At 41.0% G+C, this 25,743-nt stretch overlaps 1 protein-coding gene across 2 annotated transcripts in view; it reads right to left on the bottom strand.

Moving 5' to 3' along the window:
• Nucleotides 1–347: 347 nt before the first annotated feature.
• The window catches only part of sh3rf1 (SH3 domain containing ring finger 1), a 51,263-nt gene continuing 25,867 nt past the window's right edge, over nucleotides 348–25,743 (bottom strand). Inside the window, exons 3-12 of one of the 2 annotated variants that reach the window (XM_031753705.2) lie at nucleotides 21,034–21,309; nucleotides 20,442–20,537; nucleotides 16,595–16,900; nucleotides 11,569–11,679; nucleotides 8,396–8,523; nucleotides 7,521–7,691; nucleotides 5,872–6,155; nucleotides 5,468–5,787; nucleotides 4,642–5,015; nucleotides 348–4,357 (exon numbers count right to left, since the gene is read on the bottom strand). In XM_031753705.2, the coding sequence (XP_031609565.2) occupies nucleotides 4,189–4,357; nucleotides 4,642–5,015; nucleotides 5,468–5,787; nucleotides 5,872–6,155; nucleotides 7,521–7,691; nucleotides 8,396–8,523; nucleotides 11,569–11,679; nucleotides 16,595–16,900; nucleotides 20,442–20,537; nucleotides 21,034–21,309 (2,235 nt within the window). In that variant the 3' untranslated portion in view covers nucleotides 348–4,188. Of the gene's footprint in view, nucleotides 4,358–4,641; nucleotides 5,019–5,467; nucleotides 5,788–5,871; nucleotides 6,156–7,520; nucleotides 7,692–8,395; nucleotides 8,524–11,568; nucleotides 11,680–16,594; nucleotides 16,901–20,441; nucleotides 20,538–21,033; nucleotides 21,310–25,743 lie in introns of both variants that reach the window. The other variant, XM_031753704.2, reaches the window with a different exon arrangement.

The following is a 25,743-nucleotide window of genomic DNA, read 5'->3' as shown; positions in this document are numbered from 1 at the left end:
CCTCAACCTCATTACCAAAACCTCTGTTTTTGCCTTATATATTTCCAAGTGTTTTTTCACATTTCAATAAATGACTGCATACATTTCACATTTTCTTAGCAAAATATAAAAAAAACGAGGGATGGCTCAAGACTTTTGCACATTGCTGTACTTTCAGATACGGTGAGCCTGTACATTTTTAGGTTTTCTTATTTCATCTAACAAATAAATATAATAAATAACAGCACTTTACTTTTTCAGATTTCTGATTACTAACCAGGCTAGATACATCTGCTGTGACGTGACACACAGTCACTGGAGGAAACACCAGATTCCCCTCACAAAATGATGACCAAGCCTCAGAAAAATATGGAAACCATTAGCTTTTATTGTTATAGAGATTTTTACAAAAAAAAACAAAAAAAATGTGCGACTCCCTCAAATACTTCAGAATGTTTTTCACATAACAGATTTGTGCCAAACACGTCAATTTCAGTTTCATCATTTTCAGACATAACAGATGATCTACAGACTTAAAAAACAAAACAAAAAAAATCAAGTAAGTCACCTTGGCATATAAGAAATCTGTTAAGCTGGATTGAGCAAACTTAAGTTGCCGTGTGTTTGGATAAATGAAGACTATTATTACTAATTATTTTAAGAAATGCTTCATATTCTGAGTTGTAAACTGTGCAGCCTATGCATGAAAAACATGTACGAGATGTCAGTATGATTTGAAACGGTGCGGTAGTGTGTACGCCAGTATAACTGTGTGCATCTGTGTAGGAGTATGTCTGTATATTAAAGGCTTCCCAGTGAAATGAAAAGACACTCGATGAGGGAGAGTTTGAGCAGAGCGCCCGAGGTTGGTGTGGTGACGGCCAAGACGACAAGAAAACATCAGATTAATTCTATATAAAAAGAAGCCCTAACAGTGATTTGTACCATCGCTTTCCGCCCTCGCTCCAAATTTCAAGCAAATGACAACATATTTCCAGCAGTCAGTTACACAGTGGTCCCCTCAATTAACAACAAAAGACTTAAAAAATAATTATCACACACGCTTGAAACTCTGGGTCTAAATCAGTCGTCAAACTCATTCTCAAAGCCAAATTTGGCATGATTCAGTGATTGCCTCAACATGTTTAAACACCCCACGGACCTCAAACGACTTCCTGAAAAAAATCTGATGAATAAGTCACATTACATTAACTGATGTGAGGTCCCCTTAGGCGAGGAGGTGTGGGTGGGGGGTGGGTTCACAGTAATGCGTTTACTCTAAAGGGTTTCATTGATTTTTCAGAGGGCTTTTTAAAGTGAACCTACTGTGCTTTTCCTTCTTTTCTGTGATACAGCTTTAGCTACAAAGGTGGATGCTTTATTACAAATGGCCAAAGTTTGACATAATGAGGTCACCAATTAAGCTCGAGCATCAAAGTGCAGTAAACTCCTGGTTTCAGACAGATCTTTCTACTTCTGGCTCTGTAAAATGTCAGCGTCCTATCCTTCTAAATAAAGCTATGCTTCAAGCTTTATTTATTAGTCCTGTCATTGTTTGCATTTATACCTGAGCCCAATGTGTCTACACTAATCATACTGACTTGGAACCAGGTAGAGTTTAGACTTTAAAAGCGATCCAATCTAAGCACAAACTGCTAAGCTGTAGACTCAATGTAGCTCTATAAGCAGAGCAGCCTCACCCACCTCAGGCTGGGCAGTGAATTGGATTTAAATTTAAATCCAATTGATCAGGATCAAACAACTAAAAGTGTGCATATTTCACTAGCAGGTTTACTTCATGTATTGTCTTTTAAATCAAGCAAACAACTTTATTTTTTTACACTGTTGTACGTTTAGTCGTCTAAGAAAACCCAAACTCACTTCCAGTTTAAAGTTGACAAGATCAATCTAAAGGTTTCTGTCAAAAGTGGTGCATGACAGAGGTGCCAGCTGGATCGTCTCTTTGGCTTTCCATTGCACTCGCCTCTCTTCTTGAGTCCATTGTCGTCTGATGATGCCGTCTCACAGTGGACACCAGCTGGATGGACCGGAAGTTCCTACTGTACCATCATGCTTCCCAAATTATGTGAACAATATATAAAATTCAGGAAAATCCCCAATAAAAACACATTTTGTTTAAATTTCTTTAAGTTAATTAATAACTAAAAAATAACCAGATTAAAACTGATAACATAATAGAGTAACCATCTGTCCTTCTACCTATCCAATTCCTGCTGTCAATAGGCAAGAGGTGGGGTACAGTCTATTACAGGCTTAACACAGATTGACAGACAGCCATTCATGCTCACATTCACACTAGTTCAGCTAAAAATGGAAGTCTAAGTACTGTGGATGAAGCTGGAACACTTGGAGAGAAACCACAGAGAACATACTGCACAGAAAGGCCCCAACTCACTGCTGGATTTGAACCCAGGACCTTCTTAGAGTGAGACACCGCATGCCTCCTGAACAATTTTGGCTCCTCTATCATCAAAAGCCTTTTGTTTATTAGGTGTAGCCAATTAGATAAAAGCTGGTTTAAAAGTAGAGGAACTAAACTGCTTGTTTCAGAGGAAGAACTCAGAGGCTGCACCAATGCCCAGTATAAGATAAACAAGTATTATTTCCAACTGTGAGTTGTGCAAAGCTAATACTCGAGTCCAAAATTAAAAATGAGCATAACTGGTCAACTTCAAGGCAAAGAAGAATGATCTTTTATGAAGATTACACTTTCATTTTTTTAAAAGTATTCTAAAATTGCTAATTCATTTTCAGTTCAACAAGCACCAAACCTACAGCCAAATCCCCTCCAATCACTAAGAAATCTTATAGTAATTCAAGTCAGTACAACAATTAACAGAAAAACAAGAAACAAACTTTGAATCGCTCAACCATGAAAAACAGGGAAAAAAATCAAGGGCTCAATGTGATTGATTTCAATAAAAATTTGCGATTGGATTCAACAGATTGAATGCACCTCTTCCTGTGGAGCGATACAATATGCTACTTTAGGCAAACATTCTGTGCTTTAGCTAGCAGTGTTTCTTATTGCCACAAGTCACATTAGGAATGAGTTCGTGTTCACAAACGGAGCCCGTTGAGGGGCGACTGTGTCCGATTAGTTATATGACACTCTCTCTACGAGCAGCAGGTGTCAGCGTCTCTGAAATGTGTAGCTAACATAAAATAAATACACACTGAAAGGAATCGGCCGTGCACTGTTACTGAAATGTTATGTCGCTCCCGTGATGGAGCGCTCTGTCCAGGTTTGGCTACTGCCGAGGGAGGGAGGTTAGGAGAGCAGCTACTCTGGTCAGTAAATATAAAGAAGGTACAAAGTAAGCATCATTTGAGTCCATTTTGGAGTGTGTTTTTCGCATATTAAAAACGGCAGAGCCAAACAGTCCCGCAGCACATCTGTCAGCACTTTGTCTCCTGCGGATGGCTTTGCTAATCACATGCAAATGTTTGATCAATGCAGTATCAGCCCTTTACGCTGCAACCACACCGCGAGAAAAAACTAGATGCCTGTGAATGGCACACAGAAATAATTTGCCAAAGCGGAGTACTCAAATGTGCAATACAGCAGATCTCTGTTAGGATCCCCCAGATTCAATAATGCCTTCGGAGGAGAAGTATCTTATTTTCTACTCTGCAGCACAATTTGTTCTGATCTGTTCCACCTAATATACTGCCTTCTGACAGTCTGAAACAGCAGTCATATAGAGAAAAGAAAATCTGATGTATTAAAATAAGGCGTGTGCTTTACTTAACCCCTTAACATGTGGCACTACAAAAACGTTGATCTATGAAATAAGTTAAAATGTGTAACATACGGATAAACAGTTCATATTGGATGTTTTAGGACTAATCATATTTGTGTCCTTATGTACAATAAAGTGAGGAACAGTACAAGGCACACATTTAACAGTTGAATTGTTACAAAGATATAAATAACCAACAAAAAAAAGTAAAGAAAAGTTCATGAGTAGTGTGTGCTCTCCTCTAACTCTGTCCAATGTGCTTTCATTGATTTTTCTCTGCAGCGCTCTCGAGTCCCAACCGTGGTCTATTTCAAGACTTGAAGTGTCATCGTGGTTGACCTGTCCAAGCATCCTTGGGAGCGGTGACACCTTAACGAGGCTAGCAGCAGTCAGTTGGATCACTGTAACGTGTGTGTGTGTGTGTGTGTGTGTGTACGTGCATGTATTAAATGATGTCTACAAAGCTGCCAGGGAACAGTCCCGTCCTGCCATTCCTCTGCAGCGTGCCTTTGAACCAGCCATCTTCCCTCTTCCTGTGAACAAAGACAATGTCGCCCTCCTTAAGTTCCAGCTCTGCCTCGCTCTGGGGAGGATATGATACAACCACCCTGTACCTGAAAGAGAATAGGCAGGCAGATGGTGAATGATACACACTGCAACAATGGCAGTGAGTGTGTCCTGGAAACAGATTTAAAAACAACAAACAACATGCACACATGGAAAAATTTGAGTACCTCATGCATATATCCCACTCAAACTGAACTGAATTAGGAACAACATAACATGGACACAAAGTTCTAGTCTAAACAGGCCTTCATGAATCTGGGTATTGATATCGGTCATCCAGTTTTACAGATAAACAATAATCTGAAACAGTCCAAAGAAACTGCGCATTTACCTCTCACATATGATGGGACGTGCGTCATGCTGTTGAGATAAAAGAGAGGAGCAGGGCTGGCGGGGAGGAGGAGCGATAGGAACACATCCATCAAGGGGACTGCTCTTCCGATGGGAGGACTCTGGGACTGAGGAGGAGGAGGAGGAAGAGGATGACGAGGCAGAAGCAGCAGCAGCGGCAGCAGCAGCAGCAGGTTCAGGCTCCAGGCAGCTCGCTGGGCCAGAGGGAGGGGAGGTGTCAGGGCCCACAGCGCCATGTAGCACCTCTCCAGCAGCAGCGGCCTGCTCTGCCTCAAGGGTAGGAGAGGAGGGGGGCGAAGGGCGAGACTTCTTCTTATTGGAGGACAACAGCTTCAGAAGACTTTTCTTTTCTCTCTGCTAAATGAAGACAAACATTTTTTTTGCAGCAACCTCTGAGGCAATGAGTAATTTTCAGAAACCGCAGACAGACATAATCTAATGTCTGGACCTGTTCGTTTCTCCCTACGGAAACAACAAACTGTGGTGGGACAAATTCCAATTTTTTTTATTTTTATTTTTGCAGGCAAGGTAGATGTGTAAAAACATGGCATCTATTTGTTAAGCAGACATAAAAAAAACAAAAAAAAAACAGCCCTCCTTGTTGCTACTACTGGTGAATCGTCCCTGCATGATTAATATTTAAATAAAAATTAAGTCTCCCAGGGCATTTTAATCATCTGCTACAAATGAAGACATTCTCTATTATGATGGGAAAAAATAAAACAGGTATCTATTAAAAATACAAACAGCAACAGACAATTGGAGACCATTATAATTCTTTCATAGTGTCTGAAAACAAATCCAACCTTGATGTCTTTATCCAGTCTGCAGGCAGGAGCTGCATTGTTAGACGTGGGATTGAGAGTGGAGTTGCTCCCAGGGCCGACAGGCACAGTGAGGACAGGTACAGGTCTCAAAGCGTCACTATCCAAAGATGCAGCGCTGACATTGGGTGGGGTCAAGGAGGCAGCTGCGCAGCCCATTGCCACCCCTACTCGAGTGCAGCCTTGTGCAGGACTTGACCCGGGCTGCGAGCACACTGCGAGGTGTGGGAGATACGTCACCGGTGTTGCAGACTGTATTGGTGTCACTGCTGCTGTGGGCCTGTCCTGACTGTGACATGCAGCTGCAAATTCAATATATGAAAATTAAAGGTTTAAATTTGTTTTCATACAAAAGGACAAAATCCATTTTAAGCCAGTGAGTTTACCTGTCCTGACCGCGTTGCGAGCCTGATTCACGGTCATCTGGGAGGTGACGTGCAGCGAGACTTTTGGCTGTTGGCCTGTAGCTGTTTGAGCTGTGGTGACCACCGCTGCAGGCTGGGAGCTGGCAGGTGCAGCGGCGGGGCATACAGTGAGCGGTTTGTTAAAATCAGGCCCTGAAACAATGGCTCCAAGGGGAGCTGAAGAGGGGCTGACGATGGTGACACCTCTGCCTGCCTGAGTGCACAGACTCATGGGCACTTTGGGCTGAGAGCTCCCAGACGCCGTCCTGCAGAGGGAGAGAGGAGGTAAAGAGGTGTAAGACACAGTAAAGCTTTATATGATGAGATGCAGCTTTAGTATGTAGTGTGCCCGGCAACTGTAGTGTGTGCACTAGCATCCAGAACACCAATATATTAGGCTTTCAGAAAAGATGAATCACAGCCTGGCCAACTAAGATTTCATAGAAAGTCCAGCAGGACAGAGCTGCATCCTCAGTAATGCCAGCAATATACCAGCATGTTGTGGTAAAGACAGCAGAACCACATGGTGTGGCTTTTGATTTATAATTTGATCTTCGATATCTTCCAACTGTCACCTGTGTTCAGTAGCTGTGGGCAGTGTCTGAAAATAACAAGACTGTGGGTACAAGCTGGGTGGCTGGGCTAAGCCTTAGACACAAGGTGAAGAGCTCAGAGTGGAGATGCTGCTCCTTTGTGTCAAAAAGGAGGCCGCTCATCCTTACGAGGATGCCACCTGGATGTTTCCCTTAGGAGGTTTACGAGCTGTACCCAACCGATAGACCCAGAACTCACTGGGGATTACACAGCTCTCCTGGCTGGCTTGAGAACACCTCGAGATCCCCTAGGAGGAATTGGAAAACATTGCTGGGAAAAGGGAGGTCTGGAATACCCGGCTTAGCCAGCAGTCACTGTGACCTGACTTCAGATAAGCGGAAGATTATAAATGGACAAATAAAAATGTACAGCACTGTAGCTCTATTTTTAGAAGGACCTCTGTCAGAACATGGGGCATCATTTCCAGACTTAAGTAGCTTACCACTACCCGCCTAATAAACACTTTTCTGTCGATGATGCCTGGACAATATTCTTGATTTTAGCACCTGGAGGAGCAGTCGTACCAATCATTTTATTGACTCTGAAAGAATCTGGAAAGTTTTAAGTCTGAGTGTCTCTCTGTGATTGTTTGGAACTGAAGTAGCATTTAATAAATTACATTAGCCATAAGAAGGTAAAGATTTCTGGTCTTAAACTGTGACTAATAAGAGTCACGGTTATGGTTTAAATTGACCATAAACCAAAAACGTACTAAAACCTTAAATGAGGTCTACAATTTTGTCAGACTGAAAGCTGAATGCAGGAAAACAAAACACTCACATGAGGAATTTGTGCAGCAATCAAAATGTATTCTTTATGGGAATTATTCTTTGCTAAGCTGGTTCAATAACTCAGCAAAAAGCATTTGTACAGAATAAACATCAGGTGTGGCTTTATCAATAAAACACAGCATACTTTACACTATCAGCAAACTGGAGGAATTTTTATGTTATAGCTTTGCCATCATAAACAAAAGGATGTGAAAGCACCTGCGTGTGTGTGTGTATACAGTATGCTGATAAGAATAAATGCCTGACCTGCTGACGGGGCTCATGTAGTTCCCAGGAAAGACTCCAATCTTGCCCGTGTGCATGGACGTGCCCTTGAACCAGCCATCCTGACAGCGTTCCAGCACCAGAAACATCTCTCCTTTTCTCAGCTCCAGTTCATCCTCCTTTCGAGGAGTGTAGGGAAACATTGCCACATAGCTGCATGAAAAACAAACAAAGATGAGATATTTACCAGACACATAGATGGCTTTCATGGCGGACTTTCTCCCCTCTGGAATAAAAGCATGCCATTTGCTTTGCGTTCATCCCATCATCCAGTACATCTGTCATCGGCTCCTCTGGGAGCCTCCAGCAAAGACAGTGCCCTCTGACCCAGAGAAAATCTGCACTGGAGGACAAAACAATTTTTGGGTCACGTCTCTACCGCAGCCAAAAAACAGGCCTCAGCTGGGATGTTTTCAGTCTGATTTCAGTGTTGTCTGCGAGGGAACATAAATGCATGAGTCTGACATGCATGCAATGGCAGGAAAACAGGCATGAGTGGATCTAATTCTTATCAGGTGTGTGGTTTGTCTTCAGGGAGTAATGAGGGTATAAGGTGAAAGGGTCAAAAGTCAGGGGTCACCGAGTGGATGGACCAATGGGACCCAGGAGACTGTCACTCCCAGACTTTGACCCCTTCACCTGAGCAGAAGCTCACACTCTGCAGACTCTCAACTGACAGATGAGGGGGAGGGAGGGAGAAAGAGGGGGCTGTGTGAGAGACAGACGAGGATTTCCTCCCTCTGATCCGAGCATGTGCATTAAGGCTTTGGGCCATCAGTGCACAAACCGCTTGTGACATTTCACTGCACATTTCAGAAGACTGCATATTTTCATGTGGGACTGTTTTTATTACTCACACTGTGGGTCTTTGTCTCCCACTTTGGTCGCTTATGCTGGGGGAGGGTCTCTGTCCAGCAGCCAGCGAATATGCAGCTCCACCGACGGAGGACTGGGGGGGAGGCGGTGGGGGTGGTGGGAGAGCATCCTATAGAAGAAAGGAAAAAAAAATCACATTATTTTTCACTATATCACTTATTTCCTCTCAGTTTGAATCAGAAAGATCAGAAAAAAGCAGAATGGACCACAGGAAGAAGAAAAAAACCAAACAGACTGCACGTTGCATAAGCACAGAAACCAGTTTGTTTATGAGAAACAAAGGAAGAAGAATGAGAGATCATCTGTCATTTGGGTTATTCCCTCCAGCTGTCAACACCAGGGAGAGTGGTTTGGCAGCCTCCGTCGTCTCGTCCCCGACGTCCCATTGCAACGGAGAATCTCCTTTTCTGCTTGTTTGTTTGTTGCTAGGACACCGCATAGCTTGATGTTAAATCCATTGCAGTATTTAATTGGGAACATATGAAGTGAAAAGCATGTCTGTTGGCACACTTGAGAGCAACCCTCAAACCAGTCATGAGTAGATTCATCTTGACTCACTTGTTTTCCCTTGGTGAACGTCTTTAAGGTCAAAAGAGACTCAAGCTTTTGACTGGAGGCCTTTAGGGGATTTTCTTTGTATGTCTTTTGTGCTTCTAGGATTACAGGATTAAAATATAAGTCACCAACCTCCTATGTCACCACACAAAGCAGAAGTACAATTTTAGAAAGAAGTTGTCAAAAATTCACAAGATTAATTTTTCATGTTTGAAAATTATAAACTTGTTATGTGATGTCTGCCTTTGTCTGTTGCCCAGCCTCCATTGCACTCTACCTTAAAATCTGTTACCATGGGTGGGTAAATCAAAGGGACAGCAAACACATATTTATTCAGGATATGCTCAGTTGAACCATATGGATCACAGCTACCAGATGCTTGACAAAAGGCTTCCCTTCCAGGTCCAGGAGGAAACTGTTTTCTAGTGCTCGCCCGAGTTCTCCATCTCTTTGGTGGTCTCAGAAAGCATCTAAACAAGATGCTTTCTGGCTGCTTTTCTGCGGACATTTTTGGGCATCCTCAATTTGAAGGAGGTCCAGGATAGATCTAGAACCCACTTGACAGATTATATATTTTATGTGGCTTGGGAACGCCTCAAGAGGAGGAGGAACCAAAAAGTGTTACCCTGCTTAGCCTGCTACCAACAAAACCCAACTTCACATAAGCAGAATTGAATGGAAGGATCTGTCTTTAACAGCTCTGTTTTTCTCTAAATAAATGGAAAATGACATTCTTTTACAACAGTACAAATGGCCCCTGAAGCTTTTCAAACAGATGTTTTTGTTATCTTTCAATATATAATATTCTTTCTAGTGGAAATTTGTTCTCCTGAATAAAGATCAAACAGATTTAATTTTGGGTCTAGTGAAACTTCATCTTATTTTTTTCCTCTTCACATCGCTTTGAGCTCTTCCCAAACCCTTTTATTCTTTCTACACTCCAAAATGGTGACAAAATGTCCTTTTACCCTGCATGCATTTAGTACTTAAGGCTGGCATATTTTTTAATAACAATTTAACCTGGCAGGACCTACATATATTGGCATTAGCGGTTATAATTTAGTTCAAACTTTGGTTATGAATCCTTCTGTTTTCTCTTTGCCATGAGCCGTAGTTTTGGAGTCTGTTAATCTGTGTTTATAAGTAGCTTTGGAAATGAAACAGTAAATAATTTTAAAAAAAAAAGGAGAAAACAACACATTATAAAATCGTAAACTGTTAAACCCCCCCCCCAAAAAACAGATGAAGTCTCAGCGTGTTGGAATGATGCTGAAGAGGACTCTCCTATCCAGGAGCAAGATGAGTCTTCCCAAACCGAATGCTGGCAGTTCTGCACAGCAGAGTAATAGCTTCCATGACACACTGGGGGAGGAGAGTGGCACTCAGACAGCCCTGCGGTGTGCGTACGGGCTGTGTGTATGTGTGAGTGTCGATGTGCGTTTCGGTTCGCTGCCGACGCTTGAGCTGAGATAATTAGGTTGCCTGCAGGCTGGAGAAATCATCTGTACAAAAACATCATGTTGGGTTCCCAAGTGAAGCGGAGAGCACAACCTTTTGTGTACACATTCCTGCTCATTCAGAAACTCCACATGCCAGAGCATACACACAGACAGACAGGAAGTGTACGTGCTGCTTTGTGTGGGCTGCAGGGACTTCTTGACATTTTTAGCTGTACTCATTCTTTTTCCCGCTGCACATAGGTGTTGTTAAAAAGTTGTTTGCAAAGTGTAGAATTGTAAAACCATTATCGGCACAGAATACAGATGAACAAAACTTTACGTCTAAAAGACCCTGACATAAACGGCAGTCTGGCCAATCATCAGCAACATGTTTTAACGCTCTGAGGTCTAAGTCTTCATTGATGGTAACCGTAAACCTACATTTTAATCCTACAGGTGATAGAGACGATAACTTAGACCTCAGAGGATTACTGGATCAGTTAATCCAATCTTAATAGAATCACCGGTATAATGTATGCCATTGCCAGATGATGTTATGCTGTTTTTGAAAGTCTGGAGTGACATAAGAGGTGTACTAAATGTTGGGCTTCTACCACTTTTTACAAGCCCTGCAATACAGTCCATCTAAGCTCCGGTAGGCCTGACGGTGCATTCACACTTTGACCTTGAGGTCAAGGCCACCGGCCACTGAAATTTTTAGTAGATACACTTAAGTTGTGAATGTGAAAATCCTGAGTGACTTCCTACTCCAGTTATCACATTCAGAAGATTTAAAAAAAAAAAATTGGACCTAGAGGTCAGGGTCACTGAGATTCAAACTCGTCCAAAATTTTTAGTAGATGCACTTATGGCATCAATTTCAAATTCCTATGTTGCTTCGTTTTCTAGTTGTCGTATTCACAAACTTGGGTGTCCACGTCGCCCGCCTGGCAGCGTGACAGCCTTTCAGACTTTTACAGGCTGAGGGGTAAAAAGAGGTTATGGTGGGTGGATGTCTTTTTACTAAATTAACCAAGTGTAACCAACAACAAGAGAACCAGTGATCATTATTAGACCATTCAAGTCCCCAGTAACAATCAACATTTACTTTTAAAAAAAAATTGCTTAAGACAGCATTTGTATGAATTTGAAAGTCTTACCACAGGGATGGATGTGTAGCTCGTCTCTGAGGGAAATGTGAAGACGGTTGCTGTAGTAACAGGACTGCTAGGAGGCGGGGTCACAATTAGTCCAGTTGTGCAAATATGTACCTGTCAACAAAAGACAAATGTAGACCATTAAAAACACTGCAACGACTCCTCACACACAAAGAATAGAAATGAGCTCCAGCTATTCTGATTAATTACACCTACATGATGAGGACATATGTGCATCACCGCTCATCCCAGCACAGCTTTGAGTGTTTATGGCACAGATTTGGATGTCAGTACAGCTAAATAACCGTGCAACAGTCATGGTCCAGGGTTTTTGACCTTACATTTTAGTTAGGTTTATTGCTGTATATTTACTCCTTAGTTTGTCCTTTGTTTTGGTCATTTTGTTTTGTATTCTAGCTTCTAACTCCTGTTATCTTTTCCAGGATTTTATTCTTTCCTGTCTCAGTTCTGTTTCCTTTTGTGATTCATAAATAGATATAGTTTAAATATAATAAATATATTATATTAAATAAAAAATGTAAGAAGTTAATATAATAAGTTAAATAAGATAATTAGCTGAGCTTCAGTTTTCCAGCCTGTATTCACCGTCTCCCTTTCTGTGTTAGGTATTTAATTGTCTTATGGCTTCCCATTTTATACTGGTAGTTTCTGTCACTGGGACCTCTTTTGTAGTTTCGCTTCCTCTGTCTCATCATCTTGGATTTGTTTCAGCTGTGTCTTGTAGCCCGATGTTTCCCATCTCCCTGAAACCATCAGTTTGCATTTGTCCTTTGTTGCATTGCACCATTTGTTCACAGTTGTGTTCTGTTGGTTTAACTCTTTCCACCATGAACACAACATTGGAAAACCTCCCCTGTACCCTCAATGATAAGTTTAAACACCTCAGTGTATATCAATAAACGGTTCGCTGACCACTGGAATGGTCTCCGGGTAGCTGCATTCATGACTTTGGACTGCAGCTGGTGGTTTTTCTTTTGTTGTGCAGCCTCTGTGAGGTCTGCGTAGAGCAACTTGAAGCAGGTTTCCACCGCCTCCAGATTCATGTTAGAATTTCCACCTAGTTAGCAGCAGATCTCCAGATCTGTTTCAGCTGTAGTTCAACACAGGAAAGAGGAGAGACTGGAAAAAGTGAAAAGAGTTTACAGCGACTGAACTTTGAAAGAAGTGAGGGGACTATCGATAATAAGCCTTGTGACAGGACCCTACGACAGCAAGGATATCCTCCACCCTCCCGTGACCTTGAAGTGGACGGATGTATTGTCAACAATAAGGGTTTCTCTTGCACGCAATAATTTTGGTCCTCTCCAAAAAGGTTTTGGCCTTACTAATGAAAATCACCAGGAAAATGATAAAAATATACTTTTAAGCAGTTTTCTTTCAGTGGGATCTCATTTACTAAATCATATGACACATTTTCTTCTTATCAAAAGGCCAAAAATAACAGGAATGGGCAAACATTTGTGTTAATTAGAGTACGAGAGACTCACTGTAGTAACTACAAACAGCCCAATTGTGCCTATTAGCATAATCACCCCCACAAGCCCGGTTTTTATTCAGGCAATACCGTGCGCTAGTAAATCTAATGCAGATGGTGTAGTTCTAGCGTGTCTATGGTCTATGTGTGGGAAAAACTGACATGAAAAATTACCCTGTGACTCGCCTGTCACATTGTGTGTAAATGACTCTCACTGAAACAGTGACGCACACATGTGGCTTTTTATTCCAGCCATAACCACAAAGTTGGCCTCATGACCTTACAGCCCAACAAAAAAAATCAGGTGACCGCACAGCAGGACATTTCATTGGACATGTAAAGAGAGGCGGCTTTCCCAGTCAGTCATCCACATGAGTCATGATGGTGTGCTGGCAACAAGGCCATACTGTTGGACACACAATATCTCCCTGTAGCCTGTGGTCTCTCTCCATGGATGACTGCCTAAGACAGAGCCGCCTCCTAAGGTGTATTTTTCAGAAAGGAGGGCAAGAAAAATCTAACTCTGTACTCAAAAGTGGCACTGTTAGTGAAACGGCTGTCTGAAAAGAATAAATGCCAAAATACAAGGAGGGTGCACTAAGTTAAATTAAATACGTTTCCCTTGGGGTTTGTAGTCAAGGCTTTCAAACACAGCCTGTTTTCTTTGGCTTACCTTTGTCTATTGTTTGGGAATTGGAAGAAGAGAAGATGAGAAAAGGTGAAGGGGAGACAGGAGACAAAATCTGTGCGTATAAAGCCTGGGGACTCTTTCTGTCGTGTTTTTATTAAACAAAGATCTATAAATCACACATATCATTAGCACTGTTTTCAGTAGGGAGGGATCACTTCACGCAGACGTATACAGGTTCTTTTATTCCTGAAATATCTTGATAATGATTACTGGGATAAGGTCATTATAAACCTGATTATGCCTTCTGCACAGACAGACGGCTTTGATGATACGTAAATCATATTTACATGAAAAGCTTTTAGTTTAAAAAAAAAAGAAGAAAAAAGACAGGATGATCCTCAATATCCGCTTTACTGCAGACAAGCGCTCGCCTTGTCTCCCTCTCACAAAGCAGCACATAAACACTCACTGCAGATGAAAGATTAATGATTGAGCTTAATAGGGGGTTTTGGAACGGAGCATTTCTGAAAGTCTGCAGCAACCAGACAATGCAGTAAGTACGTAAAAAAAAGAGGAGAGGGAAAAAAAATACACAAAAATCAGAAAGTAACAGAAAAAATGTTTTAGCTGCAAGCTCCCAGACAACTCCCAGAAGTAGAACAACAAAATCTCTCTCAAAATAATAATAAACTACAAGCCTTATATTAACCTCCAACTCTACCATATTTTGATTAATGGTTCAAAATAATCCTTACTTGTCCTGTGCTGGGTCTTGATGAAGCCCCTCAGTTCATGTTCTGTCTGAAAGAAGCCACTATAGCTATGCAGTGTCTGAATTCTCTCTGGCCAGCAGGAGGCGACTCCTCTGGTGCAAAAGCAAACTAGTTGTATAAAGTCTACAGGCAAACTGGCTCCCTTATCAGTGACTTTTGTAAACACTTTGCTGATATGTTTATGTCCTCAATCATTAGTTTTATGTGATACTAAATGGAACATGGCCATAAATTTTAAAATTATGGTCCTCGTTGCTATCAACAAGTGGGATAAAGCATGGTAGTCACTGTGTGACTGACAAGTCCCTAGCCAATAAGCATGCACCGTCCCAAGGTTTCACAGATACATCTGCTTGGATATGATTTCCAAAAACTAAGAAGGAGATGGGGAAAACCTGCTGCTTAAGACTCAGTAGCAGCTAAATAAGCAATAGTGGCATAACAGGTCCCTTCCTATTATGCTCAGGAATTTAAACTACCAGTAAGTGTCAGGGAATCCACCTTCCCCAAATAAAACTAACTGGATTAATTCAGCACCATTTATAAAATTACTTGAAATGAATTCATTACAATTTAACAGCCTTTACTTCCCTTTGATGAGCAAAAACTATTTGAATTCTTTTCAAATACCATTTACTTATTATTAGATGCACGAACTTTAAGAAATGGACAGCTCCAGGCCAAGTTAAACCCACAAAACATTTGTCTTGCACAGCGCCAAGTCAGAGCTCAATCACAGCCGGCTGGCAACCACAAGGCAGCTGTGAGCTGCCGTCATGTCAGGGTTGGTGTGGAAACCTTTAGGGCTAAGCTGGAGTCATTTTTGTGGATGAGTGGAGTCACGCATCCATGATTTCAAACGCTCGGATGGAGCAATGGCCTGTTTGGTATGACGGGGGGAAAGGGAAGTCAGCCTAATTGCTGACAGAAGGAGAGTGAAGCCTCTGAAAAGCAATAAATATCTTGTGGAAAAAAGGGCTGAAGCTGGTTTCTGTTTTTCCTTCTTTTTCTTTTTTTTAAGTTATGCAATTACAGACCAGGGAACAGGATATTTACAAGTCAGCTGGTTAAATGACTCATCTCAACCAGAATCATGGAGTGAAGAGGAATGTACATTTTTCAACTCTGTGTGTTTAAGGCAGACCCATTATTCTCATTCCCAACTGCAAATTCTTCTTCTTCTTGAACTCTGTTAGAGAAGCTTTGCATGACTTATGGCTCAAAATAATCCTTGTTTATCTTATGCTGGGTCTTGCTCCAGCTCTCACTATCTGAAACATCCTTGATCCTCCTTTCTTGTGAATGGCTGCCCATCACAGATTAAAGCAGCTTCTGTGCGTGGAGATGACCGTATTTAGGATGTCCTCTTGGTCTGACATCAGACAGATGCAGGAGTACAAAGAAACCTGTCTTACAGTGATTACTTTTACACACACATTGACCTCATTATTTAAACTCTGGCCATGTTTAGTATGAGCTTATATATGTGAAAGAAAGGAAGAAACAATACATTTTCTTTAAAACCACAAATAGTGTGTAACATATGTTTGGGCACGTACAACCCATCTAAAAAATTTTGTAGAGCATCATTCAGAGGCAACAGCACTCCCCAATGGCAGCAGGCTCCCCTGGCAGATTAGTGTGCCTCATCATAAATTTAAAAAAATGCTCATGAACACTACAAACAGCCTGAGTAAACATTCAAACCCAAAGAAATGTGTCCTGATTGAACAATAGTTTCTCCCATAAAATGGAGTCACAACAGCATTTCATGAACTTTTGCTGTAGTTTCACTAACGAGAAGCGCAGTGTCTATAAACACCTGGCACTAAAACGGCAATGCAAACAATGATGAATGAATTATAACATGTGCGACACAAAAATAGCATAACAAGCTCTTCAACATTTCCATTTAAAAAAGAAAAAAAACTCTTTTAAACAGAAAATAAAGAAAACAAGGTTCCTTTTAAAACCCACATCCTTCTGCATATCACAGTAACAATATTTATAATACTGCACTCTTTTGCAAATAATCTTTCTGTTTTCAGTTAGCGCATTGACTTCAAGAAAGCACCCTGCCTTGCATTAGCAGCTCTCTGTCACTGTGTGCGTTCCTGCACAGAATCATACCTGTGAAGGTGCGCTGCAGGAGAGGCCCCCGCTGATCTCTCCGATTCGAGCTGCTGCCGTGGGGTTGCTGGAGCTGATGAGGACCGGCCCGCTAATCTCCATGGAGTGGCGCTGGGGGGGAGGCGCTAGCATGGGTTTGTGCGACATGGTGAGAGAGGTGAAAGAATGGCGTTTCTTGCTGTTCTTCTTCTCCCCTGCCCGCTGGGCACCATTTGTCTGAGGCCCTGAGGAGGCCCCTTCCCCGGAGTCTCCACTGGAGTCGGACGGCTTGTCCAACTCTATAAGCTGACGAGCTGCCGAATTGAACTACGAGAGAGGAAGAGAGCCAGCAGGGAAATGAAGAGAGGAGTTGGAAGTAAGAAAAATGAGGGACTGATGGTGGAAGAAGCATTAAAATGATCATGAAAACTGTCACTCTCTATAATTAATCTTATTGTCATGGGAAGTCTCTCTTAATGTATTCAGTGGAGAGGGTGAGGAAAAGAACGTGTCCAAGTTGGACATACAGTGTCACATTTTCAGTCTCACATTTGTCTAACATACATATGTCTACACAGTTCAATTTAACTCAAATTTTTCACCCATAAACACAAGAAGTGAATTTTATACCAATATAAAGATTCTGTATGAGCCTCCAAGAGCTTCCAAAACATGAATAAGCTCCAACGTCAGCACTGTCACCTTTACAGACACAAATGAGGTTGTTGCTTGTCAAGCTTATAATTAACTAAGACAAAAAAGCTTTTATGTACTTAAAATTCTTTACAAAAAACATTTTTTACATATTTGCTTTCATGTGATATTTTGTAGTCCTATCGTCTCACCTTCATCATTCATGAATAGCTGTTCAGCTTTCTGTTAAAAATGCTTTTACATTGTTATTAGTATGATAATCTGTATTGACTTTTTTTCTCTGTCATGTTTTCCTCAGTTTTAATTTCTGTATGTTTTTGATGCTGATGTCTGCCCATCTGAATTTAGTATTCTGGTTTTGCTTTTTTGTAAAAGGACTTTATGAAGATGCCATATAAATAAAATTAAGATAACTATTTTTTTTTTTTTAATATATAAAACCAAAACAAGTTCTTAGTTAAAGCCTCGGTCACAAAGGCCTAGGGACCAGTTGGCAACTCCATGGCAACCTTTGATCGCTAGTTTACGGAGAAAAAAAAAAAAAAAAAAGAGGATCCCCTGACCAGTTAGTGAGTAGCTGTTTGGGGCTGCTTCCTGTCACGGGATGAAAGCTGGTGCCTCTGCACTGTTGCCAACACATTTCAAAGGGTGCAATTTTTACTTTGAAGAAGACCGTTCTCTGGTTCTGGTTTGAATTGCACTTTTAGTTTTACTATCAGTCAGGGATTAGTTAGCCAGTATTTGCAGACAAATCGGCATATTCCATACAACCTACGACTGACCACGGCAATCAGTGATCAAAGAAATCACAAGGAGGTATTTGTCACAGCACCTTCTTTGTGACCGATTTTACTCAGTGACAGAAATCATCCCCCACAAACCTCTCGCCAACCAGTAGGCAAACAATAAGCATTTTTCCCCCAGTGGCTGGGGGTTACGGGGCAGGGGTCACTGAATGTCTTCCTGGCCTGTGTGACTGTGGTCTAACCAAACTAAAAATAATAAAAAAAACCAAAAATTTTGACGATTTTGCCCTTACAAAACACACTAAAGTACACTACAATATGAAGACGGCAAATTTGCCAACACAATTAGCATTAGGTTTGTGCACACATTTTTTTGACTAATATGTCTAGGATGACTTTTAATACATTAAAATAAACTGAACTGAGCAGACAAATACTAAATTATAATATTTCTGCTGTTCATGCTATATCTTCTGTGCAGGGGGCTTTAGTCTGAAAGAGTTGATGGTTCAAAGCCAGCTATGAAACCACAGGCTTTGTAACCCTTTCAGGCACCATAATGTATGACTGACAGTGAGGTATAAATCAAAGAAGCAACACTAAAAAGGGTGCAGTTAATCACAGGGTGTGCTTACTTGCTGTCACAGGTTGCCCCAAGCAGCTCTGTCTACTTAGGACATAAAAGCTATGCATTACACTCAGATCCTGTGCAGGTTCATCACTGACATGTCAGCACATTAAGACATATACATGCAGGATTAAGAGCAAAGGACCAGGTGAGAGCCCTTCATCTCATTAAATTATAAGGCCAACTTTATAGATTAATTCATATGCACAACTAAAGACGTAACAAAAGCCCCCGAGGCGATGAAAAAAACTATGACCTAGATATTCACTGGTTATGCAGAGACAAAGAACATTTTAGGTCGCTATACATTTTCTATGATTCTGCCACTTTTTATGAAACCAGAAAAACGACTGCCTAGCATCGAGGGGAGAAGACAACAAAATGTTCTATTCTGTAGTTTCAGTTGTTAAGATACAAAATGATTTATAGCCTTGGAAACACTGCTTTCTGCTTCTCCGAAACCCCCGCTCAGTGTAGAAAAATACGAGTATAAAAGGACAGAAAACATACAACCGCAATAAAAAAAAAAAGCCAGACAAAAACAAAAAACAACTGTCACAGCTTTGAAAAACTTGCTCTCCCACAGACTAACCTCAAGACTCTTCTGCAATCCAGTTGATGGACATCATTTCTCCACCAAATACATTTAAAAACATTAATTCTGCTTGTTTGTAATATTCACAGCAAGCGAATGCCCCCCCCCCCCCTCCCTCATTTAGCCAGATTATTTTGGTGAGTTGCCCAGTTTTGGAGAGATACTGACCACAGAGGTGCATGCTTTCTAATTAAACCACGAAATGTGACTTGAGGCGGTCAAAGTTCAAAAAACAAAAAATGTCAGCAGCTGTAGACATCATCATCCAATTACCCAAAATGTGAACAGTTTCATTTAGGAAACTTTTGTTTTTTGTTTCCTATGGTTTACATCTGCTATCAAAAGAAGGTTGAAGAGGGCTAAGATTACAGCTCAGCCAAGGACGCCATTAACATTTGCATCCTCTCTGTTGTCACATGCCTCAGTTTCACTTAATGGGTAGATGGATGGGTGCAGTGTGATTAAAAATGAAAATGATTCCTACAAGAAACTGTTCGCAAGGTCTGTGGATATTTCTCAACGCATGATTTCTGGAAAGAGTCATGACTCACCAGACACTTTATTAGGTACACTTTGTCAGTACTGAGTTGGACCCCTGTTGCCTTGAAAACTGCATTAAATTGTTACATATATTGTCACACGGTGTGTAACCCTGGAAGCAGCCATCATAAAGGAATGGACAGTGCTCAGTAAGTATTAACTAATCCAAAATGTACCAATGAAATATCTTGAGCACTTATTATACTACCACCAGCCTGAACATCTGACACAAAGCAGGATGGATCCATGATTTCCATTTCATATTATATATTTGGGAAACTGATCATTCTCTGCAAACTCTAGAGATCCCTGTGTGTGGAAATCCCAGGTGCACGTAATAAAGTGGTCAGTGAGTGTATATTTAAGAGGAGGCAGACGTTTGCACAGCGAGTCGCACCTATTTGATCTTCACGTGAACAGTTTCTTCAAGTGAAAATGAAATGATCTTTAAAGGGCAAAGATTTGCTTAATTCAGTATAATTTATTCCTAAAGCTTTTACACGAGACTGTCAGTGAGACTGCGACTGTCTAAATCTTCAAAGACGCTTTTAGTGGTTCTATGAAACATAAGCATTTCAAAAGGATGAGGAGTATCATACATATTTAGTGAGATATATAAGGAAGGTGTTCAAAGGAACTGATCTTAGTGAGACACCTGCTCCTGGAGCGATTGGTGACACTGAAGAGTCCCGTTAGCCGCCTTACCTCAACATACGAGATGGGGAAAATTCCAATTTTATCTCCCAGCATTCCCTCTGCCCAGTTTTCATCTACTCTGCGAATCACAGTCAGGATATCGTCCTGAAATTCCAGACAGACAGGAAAACACTCATTAAGCATACTGCTAACTAAGAGAGTTGCTCATCCTTGAGGAACAAACACTGAACAGAAATAATGAGGTGGGTGCAAAGTTTTATTAAACGGTACATGCCCACGAGTAAAAACACAGGGGTCATTGTGTTTGGAAAAATACTTAGTAAGCTTATTTAGGTTTTTGCTCATGTGGCACAAACTGATGAAAGAATAAACAGCAGACCATGACCCAACAGCTGGACAGACATAACTGCTTAATTATTGTAGTTAAGACGTTCCTAATTACAGCTGTTCATCAAGAAGTCTGGCTGAAAATCTAAACCATTTCTCTGGGCGTCAACAACCCTGACATTCCAACATACACACAAAACCTGAGTAAATGAATGCTTAGAAGAAAGAGTGTCACTGTAATGAGAGGTATTTTTGTTTTACTACACTGACCATGTGGCAGAAGTGTGGGTTTTGCAGTGCTGCTGCACCTCACCTTTGAGAAGGGCAGACAGTCCTTGTCGGCCTCTTTATCTTTGAGCTCAAAGTCATAGAGAGCTTTGCACTGAGGTGGCGGCTGTGGCAGCGGCTTAATAACTTGGACAAAGTTGGTGGGGAAAAAGCCGTGGACTCCACCCATCTCACCGTGGTACCAGTTCTCATCCACTTGTCGACGCAGGATGATAATGTCACCCTTGCTGAACTTGAGGTCTCCTTGTTCCTTGCCATCGTAGTTGTAGAGTGCCTTGGCACACGGGAGCTGGGGTACGCCCTGAAAACCGAGGGGGAGAGAAAAGATTGAAAAGCTTAGTTGTAGACAGCTGCACATAAAGCTCAATCATTTTGCGCCTGAAGCATGTGTAGGAGAAACTATAACACACGTATATGATGCAAAGACGCAGAGTGACGGGGTTTTCATGAGTCAATACCAACATGAAAGCAAACAGCCAACAAACACAAGTCAGTGTCCTGAGGACAATGGCTAATTTCTCAGGGCTTCCACAGCAGCCAGCAGATATCTAGAGAAGTCATTATATATTAATGCAAAAAATAAATAATAAAAAACATGATAAAAAGCTAAATGACATGTATATATGATGAATAATGTGGCAGAAGGACTATCCACAATTTAAATTTATAATGGCTTGTGTGAATTTTTAACTGACTCTTAAGTAGATGCTAGAAGCATCTTGCATTTATGAGACAGAACACTTTAAATCTTGTTTTCTTACCAAAAATGTGCATGACAGCAACCACAATAGTTATAAAACATAACATTTTAAATGATAATTATGATTCCAAACAGCTTTTTTAAATGTCCTGATGTAAAAACTGAGAGAAGTCATTTAAATAAAATGCCTGTCCAATCCTGCCAAAGTCTGACTTGAAATCAGACGGGTTGTTTAGTCTCTTCTGCCCAGTGCTGGAGCCAGTGGGACTACTACTTATCTTTAGGACTACTTATCTTTTTCAGCTGTTTAAGCAGGAAATGGATAGATGGATGGATGTTATTTGTACAATATTGTGAAATTCCATATATGCTCCAAAACATTTCCTGTTGTGTAGTTTTAACATTTCTTTAGTTGGAACAACAAAGAACGGTAAAGAAAAATTAATAAAGTCTGACATTTTAAATGGAAATTGGACAGAATCCACACTAGGACTGTAGCAGTGGTGGACATGTAGTTCACAAGCATGTATTCAGCCCCTACATGAATGTATTCAGGGCTGTAACAAGTTCAAAATAAGGTTGAAGGCTGAATTTTGACAAACCTACTCTCCTAAAGGACCATTAATCTGCATGCAATCAAAGCCTGATCAAACAGAACTTGTGGATTACACATATATTCATATGTAGATACCCGTTTATCGAGATTAGGAAAAGCAACAAGTGCTTTTCACACTTATAGTGCGGCTGCGGCTGGTTGTGAGGAGAAGGCTCAGGGCCCTGTTCACTTTATCTTGCAGAGGAACTTTTTTTTTTTTTTTTTAAATCTCAGCCTGCTAGACCAGAGTCCTGAAAGGCTCATTCAGGCAATAACAATCCAAGTAAAGAGGGACAGCAAGTAAGGGGGAGAAGCAGGATAGAGGATAGAGAAGCATCAATGTTCTCTATTCAGGATGGGTGTCCATGAGGAAGGCTTCAGTCCAGACAACCCCCCCACCATTTATCATGCTGCTCCCTTTGGAGTGATCAGAATCACAAACGCTATGTAACAGACTGGAAAAAAACTGATAGTGTAAAATACACAGAGTAGAGCCTGCAATGAAGACTCAAGTAGATACAAGAGAGTGAGGGGTTAAAAGCAGAGTTTGGAGCAGACTCTGCAGTCTTGTTAAAAACTAATGAACTGTTTAAAGCCTCAGTGGAGAGTAAAAGTACAGCGTGAACCATGATGGTGAGCCAGGGTGACATTACCCTGCTGCAGAGAATCACTCAGCCTGAAGCACAGAGCCAATCGCTCTCCGACTCTGCTGGTCTAGCCTGTGAGAGACAGAGAAAGGGGAGGAGCGGTGCTGCAGCCCCCTGCACACTGCACTGGAACTGGGCCTCCTTTCAGGGGAAAACAGGGCTTTTGAGCCCACCCAGGCCTGGCAGGGAGTTTCGTGATGAAAATGCAAATGAAAGTGCAAACTCTGCCATTTTTGTTTTAAATGACAGAACAGGTTCAAGCCACACAAAAACAAGTGGATATAATTACATTGTAAATATAAAATGCTTGTCCCCCTCAAACTGGGACAATTGTAACCACTTGTTTGTACACTGAGGCCAGGACTCAATAAAAACCCTTCAGCAGTAGCGCAGTGTCCAAAATCAGCATTCTTATGCAATCGCTTCTGTACACAGTAAAAGTCATTCAACATGCTAATAAAGTACAAAAACTGTACTGGAAAGAGGCTCATTGAAAGCCATGTAAATTTCAGATTTTCCAAATAATTCCATCAATCTGGACCATTTTCTTTAAAAATGCATAAATAAATTAATAATATGGTCAGCGGACCTTAGCAATGGATGGTTTGTCAGCTTTCCTTCTTTTTTTTTTTTGATGGAGCTTTTCACTGAATATGACAATAAACTTCATTCATTTGTCCAGTAGAGCTGATCGTGCCCACTCAAGATAACATTCGTGATTTGAGCAAACACAGAAGCAGCTCTCAGTTCTGAAGAGAGTTTTAAAAACAGCTAAAAGAAGATTTAAAGAAGACAAGGCAAAGAGGAAGACAAACGCAGCAGAGGCGTGCAGTCAATTTTCAAAATAAAGGACCAGATGCAGACTAAACGCAGTACTTCTGAAGCAAACCCAGCATGATTTTAAAGCAGAAAACAAACCCGCGACACACATCCGGGGTACTTCCTTTACCACCAATTTGTGATTTCAATCTCCCCCTCATGCCTGGTGAAAGGAGGCACTCTTATTCCAATTTCTACTTCCATATTTTTATTTTATTCTATTAGAGTAGCATTAAACGATTTCAAGTATAGAAAAATGTTCATTTATTTTATAATGCACCCACCTAGTTCATCATCTGCCGGAAGCAAGCTGTTGGAAGCTAGATGCAAGAGTGTACATAAGACTGTCTTAAACTGGGGGTGGGGGCTAATATCCGGTGTGAATCCATGGAGACAGTGCTGTTGTTTCTGCAGGAGACTTTCATAAAGAAGCACCATCAACCCTGACCAAACATCACCCTGGAGAGCACAAGAAGCTTCTAACAGGAACATATGGAAGCGAGCTAAAGAGCTTCAACCACATGAATGCTATAAAAAAAAAAGTCTCACACACACACACACACACACACACACACACACACACACACACACACACACACACACACACACACACACACACACACACACACACACATTACATAAACACACAAGCGCACACAAATCGTTCTCATCTTTATTGCTTTTAACCCCTCCCTGGGGGCAGGATGGGAAGTGTACATCTCTGGATGAATGTTGCCGAGGAAAAAGCGCTGTCCTGATTTTAAGCTCAACTGCCAGACAGCCAAGAGAACAGCCATCTACAATACAGGATTTATTTTGGTCAAATCAAGTCGCCTTTTTTTCATTACACGCCTTCAATTGTTCAACATCTGCAGTGAAAGTTTATAGAAGTGATTATACAGCAACAGCAGCCACTGTCGGGTTGCTGTAACACAAGGTCGCTACTCTAAGAATACGCAGACGGCTAATGACTTTTAGCCTCTTTAAACATTTATAATCCATGATTACCAACAGCAGCAAAATCCCACTTCAGCCTCCAAAAAGCAAAAGAGATAGTTTGCAGGCCACAAGACATTTGAGGGACATTAATTTTTCAACACCAAAAGCACTAAGAGGGTTACTTAAAGACAATTTAATACCACCCAGCTGCTAAATTTCAGCTAAAATAGTAGATAAGTGGTGTGGTGAAAGAAATATTTAGGTTTGCAGACACGGTTATAAATAATTACAGTATGAGCACTGAGAAAGCACAAGTTACACCAGGCAGCTGTTTCATAACCCCATTAGACCACATTAGGTTGCTAATACTTGTAGTAGTTGTTATTGCTACCCCAAAACAAAACTTAAATAATAATTTCTGGTGAACAAAGCACCACTGCAGATTACATTTTTTTTTAATTTATTTATAAAGGCCTGCATTACAGAGGACATCTCTTGGAACTGAGGCTACAAGCTCACAGGCTAGCTTTAATGTCAATCCCACAGTAAAGCCTACTCTACTTTATTATCGTTTTTGAGTCTAGTGGGATCATAATTTACAAAATAACATTATGTTATATTCAATATGACTTGAAATTACCAATTGAAACCATACATTTTTGTAACTATATTTTTTTTAAACAACCAGAGTGCTCGCCACCTGCTAGTCAGTATAAGAAATAAAGGCTTGAGACACTTTTTCCATTGGTTTCACTTTTCAAACCCAGAAACTATGTCCTCTTATGCTACTGAATTTTAGGCATTTTATGGTTATTTTTTCAATGATAGACTAACTTGAGTTCACGGTTTGCACCAGTTCACTGCTGTTTTATGAATTCTGATTTTCTTCCATTGCACATTTTTTTAAAATTTGAACTGGAAGGCATGCAAACAGGCACGGGCTACTAGCTAAATCAACTGATGTGGGAACTGCTCCAAGAAAAAAAAAAGTCAAAGGAAAAGAGCAAAACTTAACTTGAATCCTCAGGATCCAGG

This window comes from Oreochromis aureus, linkage group 23, assembly GCF_013358895.1.
Source record: "Oreochromis aureus strain Israel breed Guangdong linkage group 23, ZZ_aureus, whole genome shotgun sequence".
In the NCBI taxonomy this organism is placed as follows: domain Eukaryota; kingdom Metazoa; phylum Chordata; class Actinopteri; order Cichliformes; family Cichlidae; genus Oreochromis; species Oreochromis aureus.
The sequence above is the reverse complement of the archived record's forward strand: the minus strand, read 5'-3'. Positions and strand labels throughout refer to the sequence as shown.